General features: G+C 32.4%; 1 protein-coding gene across 1 annotated transcript; it reads left to right on the top strand.

The window, feature by feature from the left end:
* The first annotated feature begins 307 nt into the window (after nucleotides 1-307).
* On the top strand, nucleotides 308-10,515 carry LOC128185339 (uncharacterized). Its single transcript, XM_052854959.1, has 6 exons — nucleotides 308-350; nucleotides 8,582-8,599; nucleotides 8,701-9,030; nucleotides 9,405-9,632; nucleotides 9,977-10,079; nucleotides 10,359-10,515. The coding sequence occupies exons 1-6, from the start codon at nucleotides 308-310 to the stop codon at nucleotides 10,513-10,515; spliced, it is 879 nt and encodes a 292-aa protein (XP_052710919.1).
* Nucleotides 10,516-11,154: the final 639 nt, after the last annotated feature.

Genomic DNA, 11,154 nt, shown 5'->3' with positions numbered 1-11,154 from the left:
AGAAGAGATCTCTAAAAACTCATTATATAGCAGATTTCCAAATGACCTTGACCTTTGACCTTTATGTCATTTTGTTCGGCCGAGGTAGACGATCCCACCCAAAGTGATCCAAAGTCTCTATGATAAATATTTAAAAAATTGGGAGCGATTGTATGGAAATGTAAATACTTTCAAGGGCAATAACTACTAGAAGGGGGCATCATATCCTTTTGGAATGAATAGATTGTAGAGCCCTCTAAGTGTTCAGAAGACATTGTTAAAAGTTCCATGTCTCTATTTCTTATATAAAAACTCACTACTTAACAAGATGACCTTGACCTTTAACCTCTATGTCATTTTGTTTGATCAAGGTAAACTTTTCTATTCCAAGTGGTCCGGGGTCTCTATGATAAATAATAAAAAAGTTAAAAGTGATTTTTTGGAAATGTAAATTCTTTCAAGGGCAATACCTGCTAGAAGAGGGCCTCCGATCCTTTTGGTATGAATAAACTGAAAAACCCTCTAAGTGTACAGAAGACATTTGTAAAAGTTCCAAGTCTCTATCTCTTATGGTTTTAGAGAAGTAGCGATCACGAGCATTTCCTTCTCAAAGGGCAATAACTCTGTAAGTTCTGCGAGTTTTTAGACACAGGTACGAAAGCCGAGAAGGATCATTCGAGATTCGAGATTCGAAATACGAGATTCGAAATACGAGATTCGAAATTCGAGATTCAATATCTAAATTAACCAATCAAATCAAGGATCTGAAAATATGTATCCTAGCGACATCAAACTGTTCTTAATAAAAATCATACGTACATGCTCTTGTATACAAATAAATGCTATGTTCACTTCTCCCTACCTAACTAAATAATTATTTGTATTTACTTTTACACAGAATATCTTAGTAGACTAGTAATAATGCAGTGTGCTTCGCGGATCTAAGTGATTTTGTTTGCCCTGGTGCATTTCCACCTGATGCGTTTGAACCCTAAGGTATTTCACCACCAGTAATTAGTTTAAAACCCGGGTTTATTCACCCCTTTTGTGTAAAAATGCGGTTATGGTAGAGAACTTCATAAGCGGAGCTAATTTTTTCTGTAGGGGGTCCTAGGCCAATTTTAAAAAAAATTACTATGTAAATTTAATAAGCTCCAATTTTCCCGAGTAGGGGGTCCAGATCCCCTGACCCCCTCCTTTCTAGATCCCCGCATGAAGATTAGTACATGTATCTAAATAATCTAGATATAAATAATCTGTCCTGTTTCACTAATAAATATAAGCATTACTAATCGTTTTTATGTATGCATACATTGATACACTTGTACTATGATTATAAACAAATCATTGAGATATTATTACATCATACGGAATTATTGATAAATACAATTTTTTTCCTTTTCCTCAGTAAACAACTTATTATGAGTCTTACTTTTGGAATTGTTTTCAATATAGAAGGATACCTACTCTCTACAATTAAAGGTAGGGATGATAGGGTGCCAATTTGCTCACATTGCCGATTTCTTGTGCAGAGAACAGTAAAACCTTTTATTTGATTGTGCATGAATATTTCAAAATTAATTGTTGTACATATATTTTGTTATAATTCATTCATTGTTATATCAACAAGAAAGAATAAAAGCATATGTTTCACAGCCAAGTTAAGTTTCTCTGTAGTTTCCTACCCCCTACCCCCACCGCACCAAAATTGACAATAATTACATATGTCATACAAATGTTTACTTTTTTTGTAAGTAAATCTCTAAAGATGTAAATAAGCACTGCAAACAAAGATGTGTGTATTTAATATACTACTACAGTACACTTAGCCAGATAAAATGTAATCAGGATGAAGCTACAAAGGGTGAGTGGTGCAAATTTACCAATTTGTCGCCATACACACAGAACACCAAATAAAGAAACTGTGAGTGGTGTGTGGAATGCATAAAAGATGGCGGCAAATTATCTCAAATAATCAGTGCAAAAACCCACAAATAGGCTGTTATTTGTTACATATCCTGCAAAAACATTGATAAAAAATGTTATCGTCCCATAACATAGCCGATTAAGTTAATGTGTACATATGGTCAACGTACATGTAATTCTAATATACAAGAAGGCGGACGTATCAGGCGGGGATCCAGAAAAATTAAATTTCAAAAATGATCGGTTGAATTACATTAAATGCTTTGAAAATTGTTTTAAACTATCGCACGGGTCAAAATGCGTGATAGAATCTATGTACAGTGTAATTGGAAACTTTCATTTTATATCAATATGTAGTATTACCTATTATAACAAATGAGAGTATAGCACAACTGCCACAAGCAATACATGTCCTTTACCGGCACCACCTCCCTCCCCATAAAAAAATGAAACACTTGTCGTTTTATTTGCTAAAATGTCTGGGTTCAAGAGTTTTCTAAAGGACATACCCGATTCAATCTAATTAAAATTAGACGTTCTGAATCCGCTACCGCTTCTCAAACGTTTGAGAAGCGGAAGCGGATTCAGAACGTCTAATTTTAATTAGATTCTACCCGATTAGAATTGAAAAAGAGTCGTACGTTTAAAACTAATTTTGTCAAAATTTTTAGATTCATTTGGTTATATTTTGGTCCATTTGGGTAAATATATGCACCAGCGCAGCTCTTATTTATATAAAATCAGCCCATAAATTCAAAATATTTTCAAAAATTAATAGCTTTAAATCCAGTGGATGAAAGAAAAAGGAAAGCAAGTCGAACTCGATGAGTGCTAATACCTGTGTTGAATGAATGGTACAGTAGGATATGCGCAAAAAAGTCCCGTCTACTCTTTCCTACCCTATAATTATTGGAATATTAAATCCGATTATAAGAGTCAAATTAAAAATCAAGTACGGATATGTTCCTGTTTATCAAAAGTAAAACTACTCATAATTTATCTACAGTGCATCGTTATGGAGCTACACAGAAAGTTTACTATTAATTTGCCGAGCCAAATAAAAAAACCTGGAAAACGAAGAGAAAACAAAGTGGGGACAGAATAACTGACAAATAAATTAGGACTATATAGCCCCCCCCCCCCCACCCCTCTTGAAATGTATATACTGAAAACAGATTATTGGCGTACAACATCCACACACAATTTAAAGAAAATTTCATGTTTTTTTTATCATTTTCGCTAGCTAATGTAAGACATCACAAATACCCCAAACCCCCTCACGGAAAAGGAAATGCTAGGTGATGAGAGAGAGAGGAGAGAGAGAGAGAGAGAGAGAGAGAGAGAGAGAGAGAGAGAGAGAGAGAGAGTCGATGTAAATCACAGGTGCGCTAACACCGTTAAAATTAAAGCTTGCTAGTTGGTCTGCCCTACCCTAGCTACCTCCTCTCTTTTCTCGTTTTAGAGGCTTAATTATTGTCTATATATGCTTGTAACAAATCAAATCAATTTCAAATTCTAAATCAAACTGAATTTGACACTACAAAACTCTCTCTCTCTCTCTCTCTCTCTCTCTCTCTCTCTCTCTCTCTCTCTCTCCTCTCTCTCTCTCTCATATCGACAATGGGATTGCCATAACCTACAATACACTATTCTTATCTGGAGTTTTGTCTTTGAGGTTGTAAATCATTATATCTTCTATGGTTTAAATCTTTATCATAACCTATATTTTGACATGTCGATTATTTCATTGAGTTTCGTTTCATAGCTAAAACATTTAGATTAAACAGATCTTTCTTCGCGAGCCGATTTTTACACAGTTGGGGCGAATACACTTCGGGTTAAAATTGTTCGGGGGGAAATACATACAGGGCATACAAAACCACTTAGATTCGCAAAGCACACAGTGTTATTTCTAATTTAATTGTTTATACTGTGTGGGGTTAATTCATCAATGTTGATTTAACCATTTTATAACCACTCTATAAGAGCTATTAAGACATTTATTTGCAGGAAAGAGCATGTACGAATGATCTTTATTTAGAACAGTTTGATGTTGCTAGGATACAGGTTTCAGATCCATGATTTGATTGGTTAATTTAGATATTGAATCTCGAATTTCGAATCTCGAATCTCGTATTTCGAATCTCGTATTTCGAATCTCGAATCTTGAATGATCCTTCTCGGCTTTCGTACACAGGGTCATTTGGTATTCTAACTTTAAATGAGCAATTACATAAAGTTTAAATTGTTTGGATAACCGTAATAACAAAAACGTCACCCCGAGATAAATAGGAAAAAAGAAGAATTAAAAACATTAAAAAAATTAAAAGGTCCTTTACCTGAAAGGTGGAAAGACCTAACTATGTAACTTGGATTAGGTTAATATTATCTGTTTATATATTATTTACATTAAAAAAAATATCATATTCGTTATGAGCTAAAAACGGTACGAGTTGTATACCTTTAGTCAATTTTAAACAAGATGCAACACAAGATCTACTTTATGTTTGAGGCGTTCTGCTCTAATTCTTTTTATTACATGTATAAACCTAAACTACGGCGGCGTGGAATGTCCATTTAAAAAATAAGTACATGTTAAAAGATATTTGTTCGGACGAATTTAGATTTGTTCTGACAAATTAGCTATTTGTCCGGACGAATAATTTATTTGTCCGGACAAATTAGGATTTGTTTGGACGAATAAGTTTTTTGTTCGGCCGTGTTAGGATTTGTTCTGAAAAATTAGCGCCATGTATTTGTTTGGACGAATAAGTTATTTGTTCGGACGAGTGAGGTATTTGTTTGGACGAATAAGTGTTCTGGTTTTTTTTAACGAATTACCTATTTGTTCGGGCAAATCAGTATTTGTTCGGACAAATTAGCCTTTTGTTCGGATGAATTAGGATTTGTACGGATGAATTAGGATTTGTTCAGACGAATTAGGATTCGTTCGGACAAAGAAGTCATCTGTTCGGACAACCCTTCCCCCCTTTGAAAAGTTTACACGATCCGCGCATGTGCATGTATAAGCACCAATTATGTCCACATACATGTAAATTTGATTTAGCTTATCAGTCTCTGTTGCACATCAAAGACGTTCAAAAATCCTTAAATGGATTTGAAATCCATGAATCGTGTGCTGACATAAAGTATATATTTTTATAGCTCATAAAATATATGAAATTAGTTGTTTCTATCTAACTACTTGTTGTTGATTATCAATGCTGAAGAATGACATTTCAATAATGTCAAACCTATTTAAGTGATGCACTATTAATTGTCAAAACATACCAGAAACATTCTTTTGACTGCATAAACAATATAGTTTACAATCCACTGCTCCATTGAACATACATCACCCCTATCATCGCCGCTCCAGTGAATACAGATCGCCGTTAATAAATTTCAAATCAGTCTAAATTCTTTTTTAAATTCATTCTTTGGCAAAATTATTGAGGTGGCGGTCGCACCTGTTCCAACACCCTTGAAATATCAGCAACTAGTACTTGTATAACATTTAGCTGTTGTCATTTATAGGAAAACGACGTTCAAGGAAAGGTTTGATCACAAACGCGTTCCCGTTCATCATCTTTATCATTGCCAGATTAGATAGTCTTATGAATTAGTCATCAACAATGCTGTAACTTATTCGTCAAACCAAATAGCTAAATAGTCCGAACAAATCCCGATTTGTCCGAGCAAATAACTTATTTATCCGAAAAAAATCGTAATTTGTCCGAACAAATATTTAATTCTTCCGAACTAATAGCTCATTTGTCCGAACAAATCGTAATTCGTCCAAATAAATCATAATTTGTCCGTACAAATCCTAAATTGTCCGAACAAATAAGTTACTAGTCCGAACAAATAGCTTATTAGTCCGAACAAATCCTAATTCGTCCGAACAAATAAGATTTATTTTTTTCATCTGGCCCTTCCACGTCGCCTTACTAAATAAACAAAAATGTTTTTATAAAAAAACACATTTTACTCCTGGTAAGAGGAATCCATAAACAATGAAAGTATTTATCATTGCAATTGCAGTCGGTGGTTTCTTACTTCTTACAAAAGGTTAGTTTATTCATCTTTTTTACAAGCAGAAACAATCAATCATTATGTTGATACTTTAAAACGTTTTATTTACTTCCTGCTGTTCATCGACTATGATGAATGGCTCAGGCATTTATGGACAAAGTAGACACACCCTTCCTCCAAAAAAGGAAAGAAAAATAATTTTTTGAAAAAAAAATCGGTACATCACTTGCTCGATATTTTAAAGATTTTTTTTTTAGTGTTTCGTGAATTAAGAGAACGGAATAAAATATCAGAAAATGAAAGTAAGATAAATTTGCACGAAATTTTGTGAAATCGAAACGTTTTGAGATCTTTATGATTTATTTGGTGTTTCCTTATTTATGAACATCAATTATTTTAAGTAAGCATGTAACTGTGTATGAGGGGTGTCCTAAAAGTTCATGTAATTTCATTCTAAATAACGACGTCATTTTCAGGTAAGTATCAATGCTATAATTTTGACTATAGTATTATCTATGTTATAAAATCATAGCTATGTACATTCTTATATTGTAGTCATCATTATTTGTTTTCCCTACACGTGTGGGAGTAAAGAAGATGATTTTTAGATTAAATACATTTTCACTATATGGCTTTATCGGCTAAACCCTAGGGTCTGAAGCCATGTCCCAGGGGTCATGAACTTCACAATTAACGTAGGCAACTTTATGGACATCATAATGCATTTGGTATTTACAAATTTATATGGGAGCAGAGAAGAAGATTTTCTAAGATTAAATACATTTTTTATTATATGGCCAAATTGGCCCCACCCTAGAGCCTGAACCCCTGACTCAGGGGCCATGAGTTTCACAATTTTGGTAAAGGGCTTCATGGACATCATAATCATGCAATCATCAATTTTTCTCACGTTTGTGAGTAGAAAGTTAAAGTTCATTTATTTCACTCATAACATATAATGTTACATGAGGTGCAGAAGAATTATATACAAAAGTATAAGAAATGCAGGATTTACAAAAAAGAAACAGAATAAAGTAAACAATGAATTTGTTATAGTTGTTAGGTAGGATGACCGACCAAATCAAATATTTTTCTAATTAAAGTACACATTTTCATAAGTATTACATGATTTGAAGATGGCATGAGTGTTCTAAATTTTAAGATGTTTGGGTTTTTAAGATAATAATTACAAAACAATTTTTCCTTCCATGTGACAGTGCACTACATTCTGAAACATAATGAAATTCCTCGCCAATTTAATTGGCTTCACATAAGCCGCATTTGAGGTCTTCACGTGGAGTATTGTTCCACCTACCAATTTCTATAGGGAGGTGATGGTTTGTAGTTCTATTTTTAACAAACAAGTTTCTTAAATTTCGTGGTAGTATTAATAAATAGTCTTCACAACAAAAATTATATTTTAAAATACGATATATAGCACCTTTTGACGAACTATCTAATTCACTTTTCCATTTTTGGACAAATTGATCTTTAAGATTTTGTTTGACAATATTTTCTAACCATTTCACGTTAACAGGATTTTGCAGGTGCCATACAAAGGATAAGCCACAGCTATCAAGAATATTTTTTTTATACAAACTAGCCACTTATTATTGATTTCACCTCTAATGTAACAATTGTAAAGATACATATACATAGTTTTGCATAACTTACTCTCCTGGCATAACGTCATTGAACTTGAACTACATATTTGGCACCGCCTGTGGTGCCTTGGGGGCGGTGGAGCCATGAATTTCACAATTGCCATTTTTCTTACCATTGAGATGATTCACACTAAAATAGAAACAATTGGGTAATTAGTTTTTAAAAAGAAGTCAAAAATGTAAAATTGTAAATGCACGACGCACACCGCACCATGGACGAACTTTTTTTCTTTCAACCTGACTCAGTATCTCAGTGATCATATAATGCAAAACCTTCGCCCAATCAACTGTTTAATTTCTGTAACACATTAAGGTTCTCAGGGTTATCTTATTGAGTTGAAACAGAACAACCCCTGAGCGATCTCAATAGCAAACCTTAATTTCAGCAGTCAACCATGTAATTAGCAATGAGTGTTTAGTTTGGTTAACCGCTATATTTGTCAATTACATGTAAGGTTAGGCCTTTTAAAGCATCGGATACTTAAAATGTATGTTTAATTGCATACCTTTGTAATGAGAGAGTGACTTTCATATACAGTAGCGTTTACATGAATGTCGCAGTCTTATGTAGTGTTTAAAAATGCGAATATGGTATGCCAGAAGTCTTAGATATAAAAATTTAGAACTAGTTTGTTTTAACTTCCAATTTAGCTTAACACGGTACATATTTCTACTTCTCATTCACTCAAAGCATGTTTTATCTAGATGGTTATCTGTTAAAAAGAATGTGTGAATACAATTAATGTGTGAATAAAATTAATACAGTGGATTTCAGTCTTTTTGTTAGAACGGACAAATGCATGGTACATGTATATCATTGGTCCTTGGTTTAAGTGTTAGTTGAAACCTATTAGTTAAGCGTTCTGATGTTTTTCTTGCTCATTGCATAATTCAATCGTGTGACAACTTATTTTCAACAATAAATGTTGATGATTTTCTTTGGAGAATACAATTCATACAGATCTTTCTCTTTTTAGGTCGATGTCCACTTGACGGTAAGTTGACAATATAGTATTTGTATGGTTTCTTTTTAAACAATGCGGCAAAGATAAACTTTAGATATTATATATGATATCCATTCTCATTTTTTCTCCAGCTGACAACAGTTTGGTCACAAGTTGTGAAGGGTTAACGAAATATGGGTCATTTCTTTACGTGGATTTCAATCAAATAAATCGTCCATGTACATGCATAGTGACCACGATGTTTGTTGGTGAATTGCTTGTGATAGCTTGGGAAGTAGATGTACCAGTATGCAATACGCAAATTGCCATTGACAAAAAGTTTATTATGGGTTGCCCATTACAATACTTTTCATCTCTGATGTTAGACGTCCAAATGAATCAATCAGTGGATGTAAGAGCAGAATACAAATTACCATCTACACCAGGGACATTCTATCATTGTATAAGATTTCAACAAAACGGTATATAATTATTAGTTTATCACAATGTTTAAAGATATATATAAATCTTATCTTCTTAATGTTGTTCTTAATCATGATATGTCTGATTAATATTTTTACCAAATTAAAGTTGCACATTTTATTTTACAGGGTAAAATAAAACTATTCCAATAAATAAGCGTATTATTTATTTATGTGATCAGACCAATACGTCGAAACTGTTATGATAACAAGTTTTCTCGGTTTCCTATTGATTATTATCAAGATATTAATGGGAGTTTTTTTTTAAAAAACAAAAACAAAGGAATAATGTATAAACCAATCAAATTAATTTACGTTTCTGTTTTGGAAAAGTTTTTTTCAAGAAAAAGTCAGTAATGTATTCATAATTTTAGCCGGATTAAATGGTAATCTTAGTGTCGCATGTGGACGTCCCCTTAATGCAGTGTCAACAACAACAAAAACCACAATAACAACAACTTTAACAACTTCTTCATGGTTATCGAGACAATCTTCTATGGTTTCGGAACCGACATCTTCATTAATCCACAATGATGTTAATGTCACCGAGACCACTTCTATGTCAAAAGAATGTATATGTGGTCACAAAGATGACGTTTCTGGTTATTATATATTATTTTCTAAACTATTTAAACATAGGGATAACATGGTAGCTTTATAAATGGTTTGGGGTCTTCTGAAATAATCAATTCTGATCAAATCCCTTTTATTATCTTATAGCAAAAACTTGTAATATTTAGGTTAACCTTGTTTTCATTATAAATTGACTAGAATTCATATTTCATAGGTAATTGAAATCTGCTTCAAAATATGCATAAGCATCAAATTTGACGCATCTAATTACATGTTCATGATTATTTTTTGTGTATTAATTACTTGGCTAAAATATTTTTTAGCATGTACAATAGGAGTCTATATATCTTCTTTTTGTTATTTCACAACTTAGGTGAGTCACTTTTATCCTTACAAATCCCTTTGGCTGTATTTGTGGTAATTTCTATTGTTTCAACAATAATGAATATATACTTCTATATTCACATCAAATTGAGGTAAGTTTTTTTTCAATGTGTAGTTTTTTCGCTGTTTTACATGCATTTTGTTGACTTCTTTCAAAGACTAAATGATACATGTACCACGTATACGGAAAAGCTGCTAACAGCGATACCATAATCTTTAATTATTTTTACAAACGTTTAGAAAGAATAGATAATAGGTCATTTGTTCACCTTGATTTAATTAAACCATAATAATAAGGTTAGTATTACTTTAATAAAAGCATAAAACACTGTAATTTACTTACATAAACTCACGATCAAAGTTTTAATTAGGGAAAATTCTGGATCAAAAACATCGAATATAATAAAACACCTTCGAACTGGAGCTGAAACAACGGCTGAAACCTACACAGAATTTGGAAATACGGTATCGGAAAATCAGTACGATTCCCTCTCAGGCAAAGATAACTATATAAACATCAATGTTTAATGCACTTAGTTTGAATTTTTTATTGTACTTTGTTGTTTGTTTTTTTATTATACTTTTTCAGGTTTTTCAAAATAAAGTATGCATCGATGGGATTTTAACTTAATTTCGTTTGATTCAGACTAAAAATTTAAATAAATACAAATAAGTTTTATAAGATATCTGCTTCAATATATAAGTGAAATAAGTGATTTTATATGTCTAAATATAAATAGGTGAAAAACATGCATGCTGAAATATCCATATTTATATACTTCAACTTTATTGATGTGTAACGGAATTGGTGTTCTAAAGGAACCCGAAGCTCTTACATGTATATACTAAAAAACATACCAAGCTAAAAATATAAAAACGAAACACCATTTGAATAGTGAACATGACAGTGAACGTACTTTTACTGCATAAAGTTAAATCCAAATAAATATTTACAACTTGGTATAATGTAGATATATGTGAGCACTATCAAATTACTTGACTACTAGCGGAGAACAAAATTATCTATAATAATATGATACAAATATAATGTATGCATTACTGCGAGAAATAAAGGAATAATTATAGATCACAATCATATAGCTTGATAATATTACATGTAGCTACCTTGTCTGAAGTAAAAACATAAAATATAAAATTGTCTGGCCC

This window comes from Crassostrea angulata, chromosome 5, assembly GCF_025612915.1.
Source record: "Crassostrea angulata isolate pt1a10 chromosome 5, ASM2561291v2, whole genome shotgun sequence".
Taxonomy (NCBI): Eukaryota; Metazoa; Mollusca; class Bivalvia; order Ostreida; family Ostreidae; genus Magallana; species Magallana angulata.
This window is presented reverse-complemented; position numbering and strand designations above follow the sequence as displayed.